This window comes from Cydia fagiglandana, chromosome 17 (genome assembly GCF_963556715.1).
Source record: "Cydia fagiglandana chromosome 17, ilCydFagi1.1, whole genome shotgun sequence".
NCBI lineage: Eukaryota > Metazoa > Arthropoda > Insecta > Lepidoptera > Tortricidae > Cydia > Cydia fagiglandana.
The window spans coordinates 11720903-11744332 of NC_085948.1; the positions used below are offsets into that span (position 1 = coordinate 11720903).

General features: G+C 37.7%; 1 protein-coding gene and 1 long non-coding RNA gene across 5 annotated transcripts in view; both read left to right on the forward strand.

The window, feature by feature from the left end:
* Positions 1-23430, forward strand: part of LOC134672475 (protein gustavus) — a 104564-nt gene that overhangs the window by 52290 nt on the left and 28844 nt on the right. The window contains exon 1 of one of the 4 annotated variants that reach the window (XM_063530413.1): positions 9998-10206. The exons of the other annotated variants lie outside the window; for them this stretch is intronic. Coding sequence (XP_063386483.1) covers positions 10160-10206 — 47 coding nt within the window. The 5' untranslated portion in view covers positions 9998-10159. Of the gene's footprint in view, positions 1-9997; positions 10207-23430 lie in introns of those variants that run through there. 4 annotated transcript variants of the gene reach the window in all.
* On the forward strand, positions 20891-22032 carry LOC134672741 (uncharacterized). The gene is made up of 3 exons (XR_010099381.1): positions 20891-21237; positions 21407-21528; positions 21843-22032. It is a non-coding gene; the product is annotated as an uncharacterized LOC134672741 (long non-coding RNA).

Sequence of the window (23430 nt, forward strand, 5' to 3'; positions counted from 1 at the left end):
GTTGCATGGTTGCTTAGTACCGGTGACCACATTCCGGCTCCATCATCAGACCCTGAGTACTATCTTGTGTCAAAGATCTTGTTGAGACGAATAAAACGAGCCTAAACACGAAGTGGTTTAGTTGCATGGTTGATTGGTACTGGTGACCACCTTCCGGCTCCATCATCAGACCCTGAGTACTATCTGAAGTCAAAGATCTTGTTGAGCCGAATCAAACGAGCCCAAACACGAAGTGGTTTAGTTGCATGGTTGATTGGTACCGGTGACCACCTTTCGGCTCCATCATCAGACCCTGAGTACTATTTTGTGTCAAAGATCTTGTTAAGACGAATAAAACGAGCCTAAACACGAAGTGGTTTAGTTGCATGGTTGATTGGTACCGGTGACCACCTTCCGGCTCCATCATCAGACCCTGAGTACTATCTTGTGTCAAAGATCTTGTTGAGACGAATCAAACGAGCCCAAACACGAAGTGGTTTAGTTGCATGGTTGATTGGTACCGGTGACCACCTTCCGGCTCCATCATCAGACCCTGAGTACTATCTTGTGTCAAAGATCTTGTTGAGACGAATAAAACGAGCCTAAACACGAAGTGGTTTAGTTGCATGGTTGATTGGTACCGGTGACCACCTTCCAGCTCCATCATCAGACCCTGAGTACTATCTTGTGTCAAAGATCTTGTTGAGACGAATCAAACGAGCCCAAGCACGAAATGGTTTAGTTGCATGGTTGATTAGTACCGGTGACCACCTTCCGGCTCCATCATCAGACCCTGAGTACTATCTTGTGTCAAAGATCTTGTTGAGACGAATCAAACGAGCCCAAGCACGAAGTGGTTTAGTTGCATGGTTGACTGGTACTGGTGACCACCTTCCGGCTCCATCATCAGACCCTGAGTACTATCTTAAGTCAAAGATCTTGTTGAGCCGAATCAAACGTGCCCAAACACGAAGTGGTTTAGTTGCATGGTTGATGGTACCGGTGACCACCTTCCGGCTCCATCATCAGACCCTGAGTACTATCTTGTGTCAAAGATCTTGTTGAGATGAATAAAACGAGCCTAAACACAAAGTGGTTTAGTTGCATGGTTGATTGGTACCGGTGACCACCTTCCGGCTCCATCATCAGACCCTGAGTACTATCTTGAGTCAAATAAATACATATAGAATGTCAGGTCGTTTCAAATATTTTTAATCCTGTCCGGTAGTTTATTAAACTGGTATTATAAATTATAATACTATAAAAACAGTGCTAGGATCAAAGTCTCTCGTTGCGGTTTACACGCACACAGTATAGCGTTTTACACGGCGCCCGCCGCACACAATGATAAAAAACCTCGTCGTCGCCGTTGAAAATGTGCGGAGCCGACCGACACACGTCCTGCCTGTACAAGCTCTGCCGCGGCACTGAGCTGGCGAGCGCGCGTCATCGGTAATATAGAGTAGTTTTCAAAAAATTGCCAAAAAATTATAGTAGAATTTCATAAACACTAATGTATACCAACAGTATAAGCAAACGTTGCAGATTGCTTGAGTATGAAAATGACTTCGATATTAAGTAGATTTTCGTAGAAATTGACACTTGTTTCGGAGAGAAAATTGAGTTCGTTTTACTTTGATTTTCTCTTTCTCAAAGGTATGTAGGAAAAATATCGTTTGATATGCCTAAAGTACAGGGTATTAGTAATACAAAATAGCCAGGTTTAGCAGAGTAAACTTCTCAACATTTCCAAATAAGAGCTTGCCATTCAGTGCTTCACGCGGTTTTTCGGAAACGACCATCAGAAAAAAATTCATTACTAATTTAATAAGTCCTTTTTCTAATATTTACAACGATATTTAAAAAGATAAGAAGACGCTTTTACTGGAACAAGTACTCATTGTTTCTAATAATGAGCACAAAGTCCTGAATTTCGTCGACTAGTATCATCAATTTTGCATTATTTCGACTTTTCTTGTAAGAGCGCTCTTAACTGAAAGTGTAATTAGACTTCAACAATATAACATAGGCTAATGACAATAGAAGGTTTTAAAGGTTATCCAGAAACAAAGAAAAACAGATGTTCCAGTCAGTTTCCGAGAATATCTTTCCGACTTCAGGAGACACTTTATTTATATTCATAGCCACACATTTCTGAAGTACGAACACGCGTTCTACATCCAAGCATAATAATAATAACTTCATCCAAGATACTTGATAACAATAACCAAGTAAGTACAAGTGGTTAGACAATAATTTATGCACGACATACGCAGAGTTTGTCCCGAAGAGACCAAGTTTACTAACTCGGGATTAGCGACGCGCTCCGGACTCGCTCATTATGCTTGCTTAATTTTGCATGCTTTTAAATTTCCTAATTGACAAGTTTGGAAGAGATGCTTTTGCCTATTAAGGTAGAAGTCAACATTGAGCGAGTTATTTTGATAGGTATACGAAGCCAAGATTAATTTATGCCACCGTATGGAATGGAAACTCAATAGCTCTATTCAATTTCACAAACTAGGTACAATCTAGATGACACCGAGAATTGATTCGTAGTCATACATATGCAATTAGTTAACAATGTCTAAATCATATATACCTAATGTATTCGGATCTTATCTAATCCCCCACTGTTACTTGAGTAAGCTCTTGGCAATAGAGCCATTTGCTATTCTCTATAGTCTCTGTCAGCCTTTCGACCTCCAGACTTAACTTTTCTCAAACATAATATAACAACAAACTTATTTCGAATTAGATTGATTCTGGTTGTTAAAGAAATATCGCCGAGGTAGATTTTCTTATTATGACCCGAGAAAAGTAGTCTCACTTGCTTATTTATGATTATATACGAGTAGCAATTAAGGCCAACACCTAACTTAGCAATGCCGTGAAATGTGAAATGTTTATCAAGGCTACTTTGCTTTACCGTCAAAACACGTAAATAAATATTACATAACGTGAACTTGGTTAACAGCATTATGTTTCAGTCAGGCACGCCACGCGATTTTACCTACCTATACATATTTGTGGTCATATAGCATAATAATGTGTAATAGCGTAAGATCTCCAACTGCTGATAAGTTTCAAGTTGACTGTAGAACAACTTCACTTTATAAGAAACCATGGGTATTTTTCGTGCTTCGCAATCACTGTAGAGAGAGAGATTTTAAAGTTGATTCTTTTTGCAGAGGAGATACAATCGATTTCTCTGTATCGGAAATGAAATCTCTACACAGTGGCGTCAAACGAATGTAGCACTTATCTGAACATGTGTACGTACACATATGAAAATAATAATCTGAAAGTTTGGATACTTGGATCTTTGTGCCTCGTCAGTTCAGGTACACCCACCTCAAGTAGCTACTATTTAACTTATTTACTTCTCGACGTTTTGGACGGGGTATATTCTGATTTTAATAACAGGTTGTGAATTAGGCCTGGATTAGTTATAGATCTTAGATAAGATAAGATTCGTGGCCTTTTATTAAAATCAGAATACGCCTGTACGCCAATGTTATCGGGAAGCATACGACTAAAAAGTCCCGTTTAGTACTTAAATTATGGTTTTCAACACAATGTCGTACCAACAAAATAATTAAATATTTTCTCTCTCTTATGTACTTATACCGGTTTGAGAATAATAGGTACCTTAATCTGCTAATGTCTGTTGAAAATAAACTTTCTCTCCTAAGAAAATAAATTATTATACTCGAAAATGGATTAAAACATCACTTATACCTACACGTTTTATTGCGGTTTCATAGACATCAAAGGAGCTGGTGAGCCGAAAATTTATGTTACTTTTTATCTAGCTACTGCAACGGTGCGGAGCTTTCATTTCGCTGAAAAGCGCAATTTTCCCATTCAGTATGGCCGCCCAGTGAAATCGTTATCGTTCGCTGCGGCGGCGCCCATTTTCTAATGGCCGCTTTGCGTGTAGACAGCTTTTTATTAAATGTCTAACCAAACACATTGTTAAATATCTGTACCTTTCGTCTGATTCGACTAGTAGGTACGTAGTTCATGCTTTTTGAGTTTGATCTCACTTTTCTGGTACAGTGGTAACTGGTAATATACCATACACACCTTATTTAATACTTCGACATCACCATTCTTTATATGCAACTAAGGTAGGGTTGCCATACGTCCCGGTACGCCAGGACATGTCCTGGTTTGAAGCATGATGTCCCGGTGTCCTGGCCCATAAGCAAATTGTCCCGGTTTATAAATCATAGTTATTTAGTAGGGGGCATTGAGACAGACAGACGGCCGGACGGTCAACAAAGTGATCCTATTTGGGCTCCGTTTTTTTCCTTTTGAAGTACGAAATCCTAAAAATCTACCTACTATTATCTCGAAAAAATTTCGCGCTCGCTTCGCTCGCGTTTTCATTTAGGTCCCTACATTATTTGTGACAGTCAAGTTGAAATTTGGTACACATATATTATGTCAATCTATAACCCGAAGACGGACATGTAACGTAAATAAAATTAATTTTAAACATAGGGGGCACTTATTGGGGGGTATATGAGACACTTAATAAACAAAGTTTTGCAAACTATATGGTGTTATATATCAAGTGATAGAGCTGTGGGAATCTCAAATATATTTTATTAATAATTTTAAGATTAATAGTTTAGAAGTAATTTAAGTAAATAGACAAAAAATTACCACTTCCCCTCTTTATCTCCGAAACTACTAAAATTAAAAAAATAATACTAAATAGTTCCTTACCTATAGATGACAGAAAAACCTATTAGAAATATGCAGTCAAGCGTGCGTCGGACTTATTACTTAGTTTTTGATCGTCCCTTACGGGTCTTTTTTAAACATTTCACTAACGTTTCACATCAAAATATACATTGTTGAAAATTGTGTAATGTACGGAACCCTTGGAAGGCGAGTCTGACTCGCACTTGGCCGGTATGTCCCGGTCTGAGCCCCCACACTTATGGCAACCCTAAACTAAGGGCCACTCCACATCTAGCGTCTTTCGAGCGTCGGCGTCGTATTTTTTGATTCATTAGTATTGTACTGGACTGCCGAAGGACTGTCTTATTTAAACCGAAAACAAAAATACGTTTCGCGAAACTAAGCTTTAACATTAAAAGTACCTACATTTAAATAAATCCTTTTTTTTGTTACAGGTACGCACCGAGATGTTTGATTGGACGACGGATAAGTCATAATACTAACAGCTACCCAGGCAAGAATTCAACCTCAAAACGCTGGCATGCTTGTTGTCATGCTTTAAAAAACCGCTGGAATAAACAACCCTCTGAGCCAATGCCACGGGGAAATGATCACGGGCTTAGAAAGTTAGTTTTGACTAAGCGGGGCGTTATTAAGCCCAAATGGAACGGATTAACCTTACCTTGACAAAGACGGATTTCCTTAATTATGTCAATGTTGAATTTTAGAATTAGACGGTATTTTGTAGGAAATATAACTGTGCCATGCTGGTTGTTTTCTGATGGATTTATTATATTCATTATTTATTTGTACGGTTTTTTTTGTACCTAAGAAGTAACGAATGAATACGAAGTAACGAATATAACCATGATATTAATTGGTATTTTAGTCAATATCCAACCCAATGGTATATATGACTAACTATAATTGAGTTTCCTATACTAGGATAATCCGATCCATATGTTAGACTTATAGTATCTATCTATTTAGTATTTATTTTAGCTTGTATACTATATAGGTACGTAATAACTACGTATGTTATGTTGTGAATTCATATTTTTACTGTTTAAGTACCTGCAAACAAAGTGTCGTTACTTTTTAAATACCTTCGTCGTTAGGTATATTTAAATAGCAGCGAGTAAAGTAGACGCATTAATTTTCAAGTGCTCATGCAAAATCCATAAACATGATAATCATGATAGGCTATCGATTCGGCGAGCCATCGTGTATGAAAATGTCGGTTCGCATTTCCGCGCCGGCGTCGGATCTCGCTGCCTTACTTATTATCTGCTTTCAACCGCGTCATCGCCCGCGATTGCAGTACCCCTGTTATTAATTCACCATGAATTTTACATTTCAAAGGAAACGAATTTATCCAATAATTGCTTATCGATGTGTGCCATCTACTATCTGACCGTGTACGCAATTCGTAAGTGCGTGGCGTGCACAAAGTAGGTAGTTTTATCTTGTCATAGGTCTTCACAAAAATCATATTAAGAAACTTGTTGGTTATTATTACGTATTCGATTTCTAACATTGTTTGTATAACCCACACTGAGAGAAAAATCATCACCAGGAATTAAAAAACAGTTCTGTACTGGGGGAAAAAATTAAGTTTTAGTAATAATTATGGACGTTTCACTATTTCTGTAAAGTTTATTTATTTCTACAAACAGCTCAGTAATCCCAAATATAATTTCAACAAACAGATAATAGAAATTGCAAGAACTAATAGAAATTGCAAAAGTAAATTTGTTCCTTTATTTTTGTAATTCTAAGTGTATTTTTGTTGTACTTTTCTCTCAGTGCACTTGGACTAGAGATGGGTAGGGGTGAGTAAATACTGAGTATTTACTCGATATTTACTCAAAGCACCCGATAAATACCCGTATTTACTCATTTAGGTGGGTAAAAACGATTGCTTATAAAATATTCAAAAAGTGAGATTTAAGAACAAAATTGTCTTTTATTGAAGAGTGCTAACGTGTATTAACAATATCTTTAAAATAAAAAGCATATAGGACGCTTAATTTAGGAAAAAAAGGTAATTATTAGTGAGAGGCAAATTGTGATAATGAAAAGTTAACAATTTTGTTTTAAATAAGAAGGTATTTACTTTAAAAATATGGTACTTAAATTCTATTGATGTTCTAGATAACTGCATGTCGCGCAAAAAGTGTGTGTTTACGCGGCACTTACGACCTTTTATTAAGGGTTTTTTAAAGAAAACTCAAAAATGGCTCAACCGATGATTTTCAAAATATTGTTTTTTGTACTCTATTATACGGCTAATCTCCCGATATGTTTTCATATTTTTTCTGAACTTTGGGTCTAAAGTTATAGAGAGATAAACATTATTTTGGCCTTTCGAAACGGTTTTTTTTCCAAAATATTCAATTTATCCAAAAATGTTCTTAGATACATTCCAGTTATTTTTAAAGACCCATTTAATGATGTGCAACACGTTGGTGGTTTCTGAAAATTTTTTTTGTGACAATTAGTTACATGTATTGAGTGCCCCTCTTAAAAATACATTTCTTACAATTTTGAGTACTTAATCCAGTAGCGGCTTACAAAATACACCTATATTTCAAATTTATATGCCCCTTTCAGCACTCTAAATAGTTTATACCCACCAATTTGGGTATAAACGAGTAAATACGGGTATATTGAGTAAATACTGAGTATTTACTCGGTATTTACCCGTGAGTATTTACACACTACCCATCTCTAACTTGGACATATGATATTTTCTAATAATAAGGTAGGACTTAATACACACATATGAGTAAACTAAAAAGAAAATAACACAAACTAGCCTCGTAAGTCCCCGCGTACTTGTACAAGTAGAAATTAAATTCGAGTTTTGAACTCTTATATAAAAGAAAGTTCCAAATTCAAACGCGCAAAATTTGACTTGGGTCCTACGAGGTATTGGTTTGTACTTCTAGGTACAGTAAGTACCCTAAATTAATTACCCACTACATACTGGCTGTATAAAAAAGCGGATACTTATGTTAGGGCACTTGTACATATTTATTGACATACATAGTTACTATAATTACAGTCTTATAATCTGCTAAGATGATGTTACGGGCAAAGGCTATAATCATAAAATATATTGATATTAATATTCAGTCAGATAGTTAAATACATAATTAGCTGGTTATATTGACGCACTTGGCCGTTTAATACGTTGTTGACCTAAACTTGAATCTACGTTAAACGCCGATTAATGTATTCTAACATAATATTACCGATGATCGTTGAATTCTATTTTAGTATTCATTTTGAATTAGTTATACAAAGAAATAACAGCATTTAATTTTGTAGATAGGATACAAGTAATGACAATAAAAGCATGCTACTTCAGTAATGTTACTCTTTACAACAATTTAATGTACAACTCGGGAGAGATTTTCTCATTTTAAAAATTTGAAGTCGTTGCGTTTTGCGCTCCGTTACAAACTTGGTACACAATAAACTAAATTACCCAGAGAACAACGGAGCTCGAGGCAAAGGCAACAATGATATTTTTGGCAGCTAGGAAAAAACCAGAGGGTCATTTAATTCCGGACCCGGTGGGAATACAGTACCCGTTGCGGGTCGTACTCGGAAGCGTTCAGGATGCTCCTATTAAATCCTGTTTACATCGTCACGCGAATGTAAAGCAGCAACATAAACATGAATATTGAATACCTAAACGAATTACCTTTTGGTAGCATGCTATATCAACGTAAATAAAACTAGGATAGTGACTTATTGAACACATGCATAACGCTTAGTAGGGCGAAGCACATATTTGTACTAAAGAGAAATAATAAGCATAGAATGCTCACGCTATACACATATTTACAAAAAGCAATTGATAATAAGTTTTACACGACGTTTGCTAAAATTGCACTTAATGAGTATTAATTTATAAGCGAGTTTAAAACTTATTACCTAATCGTAAATTTTACCGTACCTCCCATACAACTTATTATTAAATAAGTAAATAAGGACGGCCGTGTATGGAGTGCTCTAAGTTTACCTACTTATTTCTCGATTATAATATGTAACTACATAGGGTAGCTAACAAAGGACAGCCAAATAGAAACCCGCCAAAATTCATCATCTATTATCATCATCATCTATATTATATTTGATAAGACGAAGGGTTTTTGTGATGAGTTAACAATTTCACAGATAAAATTTTAAAATGACGACATTTCTTGTATGATTGATTAGCTTAACGTGAATATCAGACGTCGACTGTTATATCTGACGTTACTACTGTTTTAATGCAATTGGTCCCATTACATTATTGACCCTCATTTGGCCCTTACATAATACAGGGGTGATTGTAAGGCTATTTAAAAAATACCACTTACATTATTCGTAGATTTCGTAGTTTTGTTCCATTTGCAGCAAATGAATGGTTTACGATTTTATCAAAGGCATCCATGTAATACATCTATAACGTTGCGGGTTGCAGAGTTGACTGGCTGGATCATATATCATATCATATTATAATAGGTACTGCAGTTCAAGTAACTGCCTCTTGACTTCAAGCCCGGATGAATGCGATTAGTTCCTTTTTGGTCGTTTCCAGATCGCGTCGGGATCTGCAACAAAGGGCCGGGCTACGAAATACGCTTAATTGTAGGCGCACGAGCATGGGTGAAAGTCGGCCGGGCCTTCGGAAATGACTCATGTTAAGGCAAACAATATTCACATGTAAATTAGGACGTAAACTCAGTTTTAAGTTTCTCTTCAGTTTTAAACACTGCGGTCCAATGGTTACTTAATAACTCGGAATAGGTATCAATTCATGAGAATAATTAAACTCCTATACCACATTATGTAACATCAAAAACATAATTTTGTACGGCTTACCCAAACCAACCTGCGTCAAACTACTGAAACAATTTGAACATTGTGTTGTGGTTACAGTTTAATTAAAATATTTGTAAACGCATAATGAAAAACCGAATATATGATACGGCCCCTTTTAAAATGCGTATTCGACTCCCTTTTTAAACTTTACAATCGTTTCGAACTTTATTACAACAACCTTTTTCCTAAAAGTGTACGCAGCTATATCTAAACCAAGCCCCATAAAAACCGGCTGTTCTCTGCGGTGTTGTTTTGTGGTAGGGCAGCGACAGCTAGTAAGTATGTTTTGACGGGGAGCTCGAGCCCTGCCGGTCGAGGCGGGCGCATGCAGGGCTTTTGCGGCATAGCAGAGAGTGGCTGATCCCTCCCCCTCCCTGCTCGCGGTGCGGACCTGCGCGCGCGCTGCGATGCGCACCTCCGCTTCGCCGCGCCGCGGAAACGGCAGGTAGCTCGCGCTCCGCCGGCCGATCGTGCCTCAGTGCGCGCGTTCTCTCGCCGCCAGTGGTAGTGTCCGTGGTGCCTCGACGTTGCGCGTGCGATCGTGAGCATGGTGTCAATGCCTCGCTGGTGAAGTGGTCTTCGAAGTGCACTATAACCAACAGACGTCATGTCCTGTGATAGGAGAAAAAAGAGCGCACGTTACCTCGATCTGCGGTGAGTTCTCATCGCCGCCCCATGCTTCCTGTCACTGCTCGCGACTACGAACAACCACGGATCCTTTGTTGAATCCTTACTTTGAGTGAATTGATGTGTGTGTCTGTCTCTTTTCATCGCGCTCTACCTGCCGATGCCATGCCGATACGACAGATGCTCTGTCTGTGTTGTGTTGTGCTTATAGTGATTAGCTATGATCCTGTAAGACGTTCTATTGAAATCATTGTTGCAGTGCTATTCATTGTTGTTGTAGCAAAGATGCTTCAAGTGAGATTGCATCTAATAGACCAATTAGGTGCACCGGCGATAAGGACAAGGTCTAAGCTGAAGGAAATACTATTGCAATAAGTTTCTTCGTCAGTTACGTTAACATTTCAAGTACAAAGTCATTAGTGTAGTGACCTTGACAGACTAAGTTACGAAACCAGCGAGCCGTACACGTAATATCTACTAGGCATATTGACGGTCACGATTTTCTCTTTAAAGGTATATTAGCTTTTACGAGAAACACTAAAAGTTTTAAAATGATGAAACTCTTTGTAAACCATACTTATCTATAAACTAATATAGAGTCACAGAAAACCATTCTGTGTATAGAGTCCTTCTAACTTATGGGTTTCGGAAATTCTATTACTTATAGTGTTCACCTTAAATGAAATCTGATAGGATTTTAAAAGGGCAGTTACGATTTGTTGCGTTTGCGCCTTCTTTCTGAAGGAATGCAGGCGGTAGGGCAAGAGTGGCACGGCTCAGGCGCAAATGTGGGGCGCAGGCGCACCCCGCCTCACCTCCCGGCCTTGAAAGGCTCTTGACCAGGCCAGCGACGCCGATGTCGTATTTATTGCAACCTCCACGATCCGTACCGACGAGGTTATTGACGCTTCGCACACTTGCAGCCCCCGAGCTTTACATTCTTTTACATGGAATCGCAATCGCCAACGAGCTGGCTCGACGTCCCCGCTAATGCTAGCCTTCTCCTTGACGCGATTGTTCTCACGCTGATCTTTATAATGAATAGCTACAAAAGCTACTTATTACGTCATTGCTAAATGAATTTCCGCCTTTAAATTTTGTTAACGATATGAGTCACGCAACTGACACGCTTCAATAGTAATACGTTAGTTAGAAGCACGTTGTATCTGAAAACAAAACGAGCTCAGGAGCATTGTCCGCTGTAGCTACGTCGCTATGTACTTGAGAAGACAACACATTACATAGAGTAGCCGAGTTGATTGTCACTGTAGCGAGAAGCATCTATAAATAAATGCACGCGTCAAGCGAGCATGGGCAGGATCGACGGCCAGCCAATCCTAGGTGAAGGTCGACCATCCGTAGTTCTTCGCCCCCTGCAGACAAGCTCTCATTGACGAGCCAATAAATTCATTTTGCTCAGCTTATAACTCGCATTTATCAACTTAAATGTTCGCTCGCTTCTACAGATATTCGATTTCACATGCTACTCAGTTTACTTCTTTGTTTCTTGTTATTGTCTGTCAACATCAAACATCGTCTTATACAAACGCGCAGGTACTGTAATTACTGAGTATGTTGCAATTGTTTACTTTGTTTTAGTTGTAATAATAATACGTATAGTTACCTGCCGAGATTGTTATGCCCACAAAAAGTTGAATCAGCTGTCCCCGTAACATATGGCGCCGCGACCGCACCACACTTCATAACGCGAATGAGGCCGGCATATGTTACAGCTTTCACTCCCTACACTACACAATCCATACACGAATCTATCTATACAATTCGCCAGGCTTTAAAAGAAAAGGTGACACATAATTTATTGCCATGATTAGTTCTGCCAAAGAAGAATGAATATATAATAACCAAAATAAATCTTTATTTAAGTAAATTAAGTCTAAGCCATTCTGGCTTATCTTTTGTTAGTTCGTTTAACCAAATAGCAGCTGCAAATAAGATTATGAAATAGGATAGCTAAATTTTAACCCGGTAAAGTTGGGACTGTTGAAAAATGTTGACCTTTATCCCATGTAAAATGTACTTAGGTACATAATTTTCGTTGGCTGGATATAAAGGATAAGCTACATAACTAACATAACACAAATAAAAGATAGCTGTAATGTCGTATAAGGAAATCAAAGAGGCGGCCCTGGATAGAGTCAAATAAAGAGAGCTACACCGTCAAGAGTCTAACTCTTAAATTTACGACGGATATAAAGTTCATTCACAAAAACTAGAATAAGATTGAACGTCAAAGTACATGAACTAATCTTATTTGGTCAAAATGACTGTCATTGCCATACCATCGACGTCACAATTACGGCTAAAGTGTCATTCTATGCAACTATGTAAACAAACCGCCATATTGATATTGTCTCTGAATGATGAATTTACTGGTGACTTTTGTTTACATGGTTAGCAAGTTCCATAGAATGACACTTTATATGAGTCGACGACCAAAGTCCATAATCCTTTTTAACAAAGTGGTAAAATCTTCTAATTATCACTTCTTTTTCACAACAAAGACACGTTTGTTCAATACGTATCTATAACGAAACGATTTTCTAACCAACCAAAGTTTACACGGAACAGGCGGCGTGCTCCATCGAAAGCGAGGGTAGTTTTTGTCGGCAGCAGCTGTATACCCAACGAGTGACTCACGTCCTGTGCCCCACTGGTGTGCACCACCGTACGGGGTGCGTGTCATTGACCCCACAGCGCCCCGTGCCTAACATATACACCACATACAATTTATCCATTGCCCTTTATACTCTATTATTTATAGTTCATTCATTTAATTCAACCCTGCGCTTTTTTATTTTGCACGCTCCCGATTATCCTTTTAGTTAGGGATTGTCTGTCACATTTCACGTTGTAGTTATTGTTATCAATATGAAAAAAGTAAATCATACAAAATTTTTCAACTCGTGTTTTATACTGTAAGGAAAGTTAATAGGTACAGTCAAGGAATTTAAATTCCGACCCATTTCGTACTTTGTCACAGTGACAACCGTATGAGGTCTCTAGCGGCTTTCATATTGATTGTCACTGTGACAAAGTACGAAATGGGTCGGAATTTAAATTCCTTGACTGTACAATCAGATATAAACCATGGTGTTTAGTGTTGATGTCAACGTTATTTAAGAGGAATTTGTAATTGATATATTTTTTTAATGCTAATATATTTACGGATCAGCAACGTTAAGCAAACCAGAAGGTGAAGACTATAGCCAGTCAGCCATACAATTTCCTGTACTTATAGATTTTTTGGTACATTGGTCAATGGTTTGTCGCATTCAAACACCAAATAAAATGATAAAACCGAACATACATGATGTACCTATTTGACGTTTGCTAATATTAGAAATAAACAATGTGAAATACAGTAAAACCTGGATAAGTGGGATCTCAAGGGACGAGCAAATTTGTCTCATTTAAAGAGGTTTTCCACTTACACAGGGTCTCAGTTAGCCAGGTATAAATAAATTTCTGTCTCATTTATAGAGTGTTCCATTAATAGAGGTGAGAAAAGAGGTTATTTCAGTTATAGAGGTGGTAAATAAGGTATTTTGTCAACAATATGTATGAATTGTAATCATCAACAATAAGTAAAGGTAAAATAATCCTTGTCCTTAAATAGTTTTTTTAGTCTGTTCAAATTTTTATTGAACTAACTTTGAATGATTTTACTTCTACAGAGGATGGCTTTTGTAAAATTAAATTTAAAACGGACTTCATTGCGTCTTAGAACTTAAATATTTGAAAATTAGTTTTTGGTTTTTCGTTTCGATAGTTTTAACTACTTACTCAAACTAACTAAATAAAACTTGAAGTCGTTTAGACAAAATTAACCGAATGCGGAATTTTCGGTTAGATGCGGTATTTCTTCAATAAAGTCCAAGTTAGAGAGGTCATAAATTGACGTTATCTCAGATACAGAGGTAAATTCCTATAACATTCTAAAAAACAATGAAGCAAATGTAATCGTTCAAATATAGTCTCAGTAAAAGAGGTAAAATACACTCTCTGTCTCAGTTATAGAGGTAAATTTGATTATAAAATCGAAACAACAAATCTCAGTTAAAGAGGTCTGTTTTTTCTCACTAACAGAGGTAATTCAGCGTCAAAGTGCCGGGTACGCACCACTTATAACCAAGTTTCACTGTATTTGAATGCCAACAAGCATAACTGAATGTTTAGAGTTACATTGCTACATAGCGTGCCTGATTATTTTGTACATTAAAATTATTTTAATTCATACTTTAATTTACCTTTAAAATGACCTAATCAACTGAGGGCAATAAACTGCTGAGTGCCAACAATTATATTTAAATAATACATAAAAAGTATTAGATTTCGACTTTGTATTAGTTGGATCTCTAAATCTGAGCGTCTAGCTTCTTAAATGAGTAATAAAATCTTCCAATCTATAGTAGTTATAAAAGGCATTTTGTTGGCTGCATAAGATTTCTACTGATGATATTAAATTTCTACGAAATTGAAATCGTTTGATTTATCTATAGAGTGGCTTCGTATTTAAATTTTGAATATAATTTAACAAACCTACATTGACCAATTACATTGGCTAAATGCGCCCGAGGTCCGCTCCGCACCCTAATCCCAAGAACAAACTTAGCCACTAGTTTTGTCTAGCGACATACTTCCTAACTCAGAGGGGAAATTTATTTCCCCCTCAAAGTTAATTTTTTGAATTACTAGCGCGTTCTAGGGTTCGCTAACTAACTCTGAGTTAACTGTTTAAGTGGTTAAACTGTACTTTATAAACGGTTAGCTAACCCTGGAACGCGCAAGTGGCAAGGGGAAGGATTGTGATTAGACTTTGTCATTTGAGCAGAAAACAATTTTTTTATGCAAGGTTAACAACATATTTACTTACAAAGATGTTCATATTACGTGGTTCAAACCTTGTGTAAGGATATCGTTAGCGGAAGCGTCGGAATCGGTCAGAATCCTCGTCATCGCTGGTCACGCATCGCCGACGCGATTTGCCTAGCAAACATCGCTGTTTCCTGCCTATGCCCTGGCCTATTCAGAAACCTTGCCTATCACTCCCCTACAGACTAACCACTATCACTATAGTAGAAGAGCCGGCCGCAAATTTTCTAACCGACTTGATACCACGATGAAATGCACAATGGTTTCCCATAAAAGTGATGCTAAGTCCGAATTCGATAGTCTGCCACGGCGGAACTTGCCGAAAGTACGAAAAAGAAGGCCACTTCCGGTGTGAAAAAAGGGGGCTGATTTAACCCATCTGATACCGAAATAATAGTTATGGCAGCAGTTAGAAATTTACATGTAGACACATAAAAGCGAAGTCTGCCAGTATTTTTTTTGCCGGAAGTGCTTGGCAGACGCTCTCAAAGGTGGCCAACGGGACCCCTAATTTAACCCATCTGATACCACCATGAAACCAATTCCATTCGGTAGGTATGAACCCTCATGTCAGGAATATATAAGTCTGCCAAGGCTTTTCCTGCCGAAACACCTTGGCAGACGAGATTATGTAAGCAAGGTCGGCATCGGTTATCGTACACTAACCCATCTGATACCACCATGAAACCAATTCCAGTCGGTAGGTACGAACCCCCATTTTGGGAATATATAAGTCTGCCAAGGTTCTTCCTGCCGAAACACCTTGGCAGACGAGATTATAAACAAGATGACCATCGGTTACCGTACACTAACCCATCTGATACCGCCATGAAACCAATTCCAGTCGGTAGGTATGAACCCTCATTTCAGGAATATATAAGTCTGCCAAGGCTTTTCCTGCCGTAACACCATGGCAGACGAGATTATGTAAGCAAGGTCGGCATCGGTTACCCTACACTAACCCATCTGATACCACCATGAAACCAATTCCAGTCGGTAGGTATGAACCCCCATTTTAGAAATATATAAGTCTGCCAAGGTTTTTCCTGCCGAAACACCTTGGCAGACGAGATTATAAGCAAGATGACCATCGGTTACCGTACAGTAACCCATCTGATACCACCATGAAACCAATTCTAGTCGGTAGGTATGAACCCTCATTTCAGGAATTTATAAGTCTGCCAAGGCCTTTCCTGCCGAAACATCTTGACAGACGAGATTATGTAAGCAGCATCCACATACGAGGGATCCGTATTTTGGGATTATACAGATTACGGACATTATTAATAGCTGTAGGCTGATTTATTACTTTATGCTTATACATATTTGTATATAATTATGTTACTAATAAAATATATTTATAATTTATTAAACCTAAACTTAATACATTGGGAATTCATTACCTGCTTACGGCAGTAGTAGGGATAAGTGGGTGAGTTCTGGCTCACTGAGCCAGGCCAACAGTCCCTCCCCCTTTTTTCCCTTGTTGAGGCCCTGCAACGTTGCCTTGAACCCAAACTAATGTAATTGTAGCTCGAATCTAACCTAATCTATTTTTATTGCTCTTAGAATATTTCAATTATCTACTTTTGCAAAGTTAAAGGTTGAAATCTCTATTTCGCAAAATGGAATTTTAATGTAACTTTAATGTATGTGCAGTCTACTTAGTAATTGGGTTTAAAGATTTAAAAACACACATTTTATTTCCTATCCTAAGTATCCTATCCTAAGTTTATTCAAATAATATTCTGAACATATATAGTAATTAGACTGGTCATATTTTTCATAAAATCGATTTCGACTAGCAAAGCATATTACTTTTTGGCAACCGGGTTTTTTAACCTAATTAGACCCTGCTGAATTCGAATTTTCCGGTTGCTCGATCGAAATCTTGACCGGAAGTGACATATTTGACATTAAAGGTCCCTTTTTTTTTCGTTTTTCGTAAATAACTCTTAAACGGTGGCACATAGCAAAAAATGTTCTATTACATAAGTATTCTGCATAAAATTGCCTACAAGAAAGATTCAGTACAATTTTTCGCTAGGATCAATATTCAAAGAGATTTTAACGCGGGAAATTTAATTATAATCACTTCTAAGGTCCCGTTTTTTAGGTTTTCGTAAATAACTCATAAACGGTGGCCAATATCAAAAAATGTTGTTAGACGTTAATAATCTACACAAAATTTTGAACAAAAAAGATTCAGTACACTTTTTTCAGGGATCAATATTTAAAAAGATAATAAAGAGGGAAAGTTTATTATAATAACTTACCCGCTGCCAGGCCTATGGAACTCTCCGCGCGAGCTCGGATTTATACCTACGAAGCTGCTCCCGTTCACGGTAGAAAAGCAAGCCAGTTGGTTGCCACACGCGCTCACGTACGCACGTCACCGCGCGCCGCCGCACTGTCAATTTTTACGATAGTTACAAGCTACGTAGTAGGTACCTACCTACTACTGAATTACTTTAATTAAACATGTAATGTTTATTATGTATGACAAATGTATAGTTTTAGATAGGGTACATCGCCAATTACTAGCCACCCCCCAATTACTGGCCACTTAATTTGATTTCTATTTATAGGTGAACAAAGTTCATTTTAGTATATAAGGTACGAAAATCCAATTATTAGCCAATTTTCAATTACTGGCCATCTATTCCAAAAATGAATTCTATTTACAGATAAATAAAACTCATTTTCAGTATAAGGAAAATGGCCAGTAACTGAAATTTATCCACAACCCACTCGTTCAATAACTGGCCGCCTCTTACAAAAATGAGTTCTATTCACCTATACACAGAATTCATTTTAGTATAGGTGGCCAGTAATTGAAAACTGGCTAATAATTGGCGATGTACCCTATCTAACTATTTGAAATAGGTAGCAAATTTTTAATTTATTTTGGTAAATGTTTATTTTAACGACAGTAAGTTAACTTTGCACCGGAAAGTGCCTACTCATTTTTGCTCTGGTTAACTTATAATTAATTACCTGTATTCATGGGGTTTCTATTATTTTTCTTTATAGCGTAACATTAATCTCTATCTGGTTTTAAATTACACGAAGTTTTAAAACTAATTCTTGCTGGGATTATTGCGCGGTTTATAAAACGGCGTAAACAGTGCGGTTACTGCAGGGACATATGACCTTTTAAAATGACTATTTCGCAAACACTAGCGCATAATTGGAATATTAGTATAATTTAAGATTTAGCTTTCCTTTTATTTCACTGCGCTGTTTAAGTAGGTATTTATTTATCATTTCGAAGCGTCAGCAACCCTAGCGTTGTGCCGGTGCGCGCGGTGCGGGGAGCGGCGCGTTGAAGGTCACTCCATTGTATTTTTGTGTAGGTATCAAAACGGTAGGTATTTGCGTTTTGTTTGAGAGATAAGTATCTGTTCGTAAGAACTATTATATAATCTGTGCCGCTGCTTTGTCTTTTTAAATATTGATCCTAGCGAAAAGTGTTCTGCATGTTTCTTGTAGGAAATTTTACGTTTATTATTTATGTTTAAGATTTTTTTTGCTATGAGTCATACTTTTCAAATTATTAACGAAAAAATAAAAACAAGGAACCTTAGAATTTAGTATAATTAACTTTCCCTCTTTATTATCTTTTTATATATTGATCCCTGCAAAAAGTGTACTGAATCTTTTTTGTTCAAAATTTTGTGTAGATTATTAACGTCTAATAACATTTTTTGATATTGGCCACCGTTTATGAGTTATTTACAAAAACCTAAAAAACGGGACCTTAGAAGTGATTATAATTAAATTTCCCGCGTTAAGATCTCTTTTAATATTGATCCTAGCGAAAAATTGTACTGCATTTTATGTCAATTTTATGCATATTACTTATGTAATAGAACATTTTTTGCTATGCACCACCGTTTAAGAGTTATTTACGAAAAACGAAAAAAACGGACCTTTAATGTCAAATATCTCACTTCCGGTCAAGATTTCGATCGAGCAACCGCAAATTCGGATTCAGCGGGGTCTAATTAGGTTAAAAAACCCGGTTGCCAAAAAGTAATAGGATTTGCCAGTCGCATCAAGAAGGAAAGCGATTTTGATTTTTTTTGTCTAGTCTAAATATCATTACTTATTCTGTGTACTGTGGAGAAAACGAATGAAATCATGCAATTTGATTTTGCTATTTTTAAATAAAGAGTAACTAAACAGTATTTTCCACAGTTGTTGGTAATGATACCATCTCTTACAATTTCTCTTCATGAACATTTTATGATACCTAACCTTCCAGTTTTCGCCCGAATTAATCAAAAAATTCACCAACTCCATTTACTTCAACCAAATAGAAAACGGGTCCGTGTCCGAATTCGCGATCTCGAGTCCGGGTCCGCGTCCGGGTCCAGGTTCAGGTAGAAGTCGAATTCAAAATCTTGCTCGTTTTGCCAGTGGGGTAACTTGCTTAACAATCAATTAGAAAAAGACAAGTCGTCGAGGAGTTCCGTTCTGATCACCATCAGCAATACCACTTCATCAAATGCCACTGTTCTTAATGTAAATCCTTGTTTGCCTGATGAAAATACAAGAGTCACTATACAATGCCATTAACATTTGTAGAGTTCCCTCGATTCCTTATGGATCCCATCATCAGAACTTGAGCTTCACGATAATATGACTTAAAAATCTAACGTGCTTAACAAACATAACGAAGAGGACAAATCCCCAAACATGAGTTATGCGTCGTTGAAGAGTTCCATTCTGATCATCATCAGCAGTTTCACTTCATCAAATGTCACAATTCTGAATGTAAATGCTTGGTTTGTTTAAAATATACCAGTATCACTATATGTTAGGGTGGTTCAAAAAACATTTTTTTTTCCTAAAGGGCACCCCCTTATTTTGTTACACTTAGTATGTTGATAAAATACACCAAGTTTCTTAATTTATCTAAACTATACTTCGTTTTTTTTAGCATTAGAAATTAGGTTAACAATCTTGATGTGTCTCTTAATTGAAAAACACATTTTAAAAATAAGTTACGGCAAATACACTCGCGTGCAAAAGTATTGCATCACTTTGCATTTTTTCGTCCGCACCCAATATCTTTGTAATTCTAGAGCCGATTTTGAAAATTTTGGTATCAACTGAAAGCTTATAATCTAACGCATTAGAAAATTGGGAAATTTAATGAAATTTCAAATCTGAAGACAAAAAAATCAGAAACTGAAAGTAGCGACATAATGGTCGAGAAATAAATTTAGGAAAGTTAAGAATAAAAGTCATTTATTTAATACAAAATAAATTATTATTATTAAATTAATACATGGTGTTGCCACCCCTAGCCCTTCTCACACAAATCAAGCGTTTTTCATAGACCTAATTAATTTTCTAATGAAATCTTGTGGAATAGCGTCCCACTCCTCCAGCAAGGCTCCCTTCAGCTCCTCAACATTGGCCGGGGCAGGATTCCGCTTCCGAATCCTCCTTTTCAGGTAGTCCCACACGTGTTCAATGGGGTTAAGGTCCGGGCTCATCGCTGGCCAGTCCATGGTGTCGATGCCCACTTCGAGAAGGTAGGCTGCGGTGGCCCTAGCGGTATGACACGGGCATTATCCTGCATTAGGATGAACCCCTCATCGAAAATACCGGCATAAGGAACAACATGTTCCTCCAGGATGTCAGTAATGTATTTTGCAGCGGTCAATCCACCGCCACGGCCCCCGCCAGGCACGAAAACCAGGTCTGTTCGCGCGTCGTAGGAAACGCTGCCCCAGAACATCACGGATCCACCGCCATAGGGGACCCTTTCGGAGAAGCAACATTGGGCGAACCGTTCTTCTGCACCTCTAGCACATCTTGCATCCGCGACTTAGACCGCGACTCGAGTCGCCATTCCCGCGGCTGTCAAATCTGTCGATTTCCGTAGCATAACTTGTACCCGCGACTGCAACAGCCGCGTAGAGAACTCAAAGTCGCGGCGCGACTCGTCAGTGTTACCCGGCGAAATCAAAGTCTAAACAAATCGATATTTGCAAGTGGCAACACTGAATCGGAAACCAGGGATGCGCTAAATCATTCGTTCTTTGGTGGTAAAAAATCTAGTTTTTTGTCGATGGTTAAGTTTTTCCTGTCAAAGTCAAGGAACTTTCAAATTTTGTCAACATTTAATTACGGGAAAAAATATGAAAAAATGTAAGTAATAGAGCCTTATATATTTAAGTTATGATAATATTCCTTAAAATATATATTGTTAAAAATTTCTGTTTAATAAACCTTTTAAATAAAATATTTTTGTAAGTAACTATAATTAATGGAATTGCTATTATTGGTTTTGTTCTCATATGCCTGTTTTTTTTTTCAGAATAAGTCCAGCATTATCCTAGACACGATTGATATCCCAGCACCCAAAGGAAAATATTAACAGGAACGTGCCAACGGGACCCGAAGTGGAGAGTCAGGAAAAGAAACACACTAAGCAAGCTTGTAGGTTTCAAAGGCGGAGCTGTCCCCTTTTCTAAATTAACTAAGATGTGAGAAGCGCTTTAGCTTTAAGAACACCACCGAGGATGTGAACTATTAATAATAACCCTGATGGTTATGGCGTACCTACCAAGCTGCCGCAGTAACTCTCAAATAAGTTTCATATAGTTTTTCTTGTGACAATAATGGATGGCATGTGTGTGTACTGTGTAACTGTTTATGATTTGACGAATTGATATGAAAAGCTTATTTCATAGTCCTCGATGAAGTCACGACCATATTTTATTGTTTTGTTTACAAACCAATTTTCTTTCCAGGGTCATATTGAATTGTCCTACGCCGCATGTCCAAGAAAAAGGAAGAGAGAAAATACTTTTCAAGGGTAATAAAGAAGATTCTTACAATTTCTCCATTGTGGTTCTAGATGTTATTATATATTAGGTTTAATAATAAGAAGTCGAATATTGCAAGAATATATAAGGGAAATCAATATACTATTAATTTAAATTTTGTTTTTTTTTCACTCCTGTATTTTTTACTTGAAAAGAACCAAAAATAAAGTAGGTAGGTAAGTACCTAGAACTCCTAGAAGCCATTATTAATTAGCTCCCCAAGGCCCACTTCATACCTAATGTTGACAGCAACATATCATAGCATGATCGTATAATAGGCCCTGTCAAACATGAAGTGAAACATCTAGAACACAGGTATGATCTAGAGGAGTTTCAATACGGTAGACCATATGATAACCGTACTGCTACCTACGCAGACTATGACATAAGCGTAAAGCGTAACGACCTAACGACTCCTTCAAAATATTGTTGGTCGGCTCGGTCCAGTCACGTCACGGTATGGTGTTGGCAGGGGACGGAATGGTTTAGTGGGTGTTGACTGATAATATTTCATACAAAGCATGATTTTGAGCCGGACATGATCCTGTTACAGCCACGTATTACATCATTCTGTTACAGTACGATGCAGCGGGCACAGGCCACATGTAGGTATGTTTTGTTGAAGTCGAGGAAGGTTCCAAACGGTACCTAAATAGTAAGAGATTATTGAAATTAGACATCTAACCGTGATCCTAAATATTACTACTAAGACTATGGCTTACTTAATAAGTTGGATAGTTTGTTTTGAACATTTGTACCTACCCACCTCATCGGCTTCATTTATGTACAGGCAAAGCGGGCTCCGTTGTTAAGTTGATGAAAGTTTTGTGTAAGGATCTTAGGATTACTTTTACAAACTTACGAACCTGAATTGAAATTTAAAAATCCTACATATGTACCTAATTACTTAATTGAGTACCTACAAGCTAGCTGTTTGAAATTAAAGTTGTAAACATGATGGGTGCATGTGTTGTGGTACTTGTAGGTATCACCGTGCATAATCGATATAAGACTGCGTAAAGCGCATTTAGTCATTGTTCCATACTTCTTTATTCCTTAGGGCAATGAGTAATTATACAAATTATATTATTGCATAATATATGAAACTTGTTTTTAAGTTATAATTATCATGAGTTTAGTTAAAAAAGTACAAGCAAACCACTCGCGAGAGCGAGTCGCGTTATAAAGTCGCGTAGACTTCGACTCGCGGATTGACATAAAGACGTGAGAATATTTTGTCTCAAAATAGGCAGTTGTGCTACGGGTTTTAGTTCAAAGTCGCGATCGTTGTCATTTTCTGACAGTGACACCTGATCGCGAGTTTGTCGCGGCTCTCGCGCGTGAGTTGTGCTGCCAACACGCGACAAGCCGCCAAGTCGCGCCGATCTGTCACTTCTCACGCCTGTCGCGGCCAGTTGTGCTAGAGGTGCTGGCCTTCTGTAGACTCTTCCTCTTCGGTCACATCCATTCAAACATATTCTGCACTCGTCCGAGAAGAGAACTGGGGTCCATT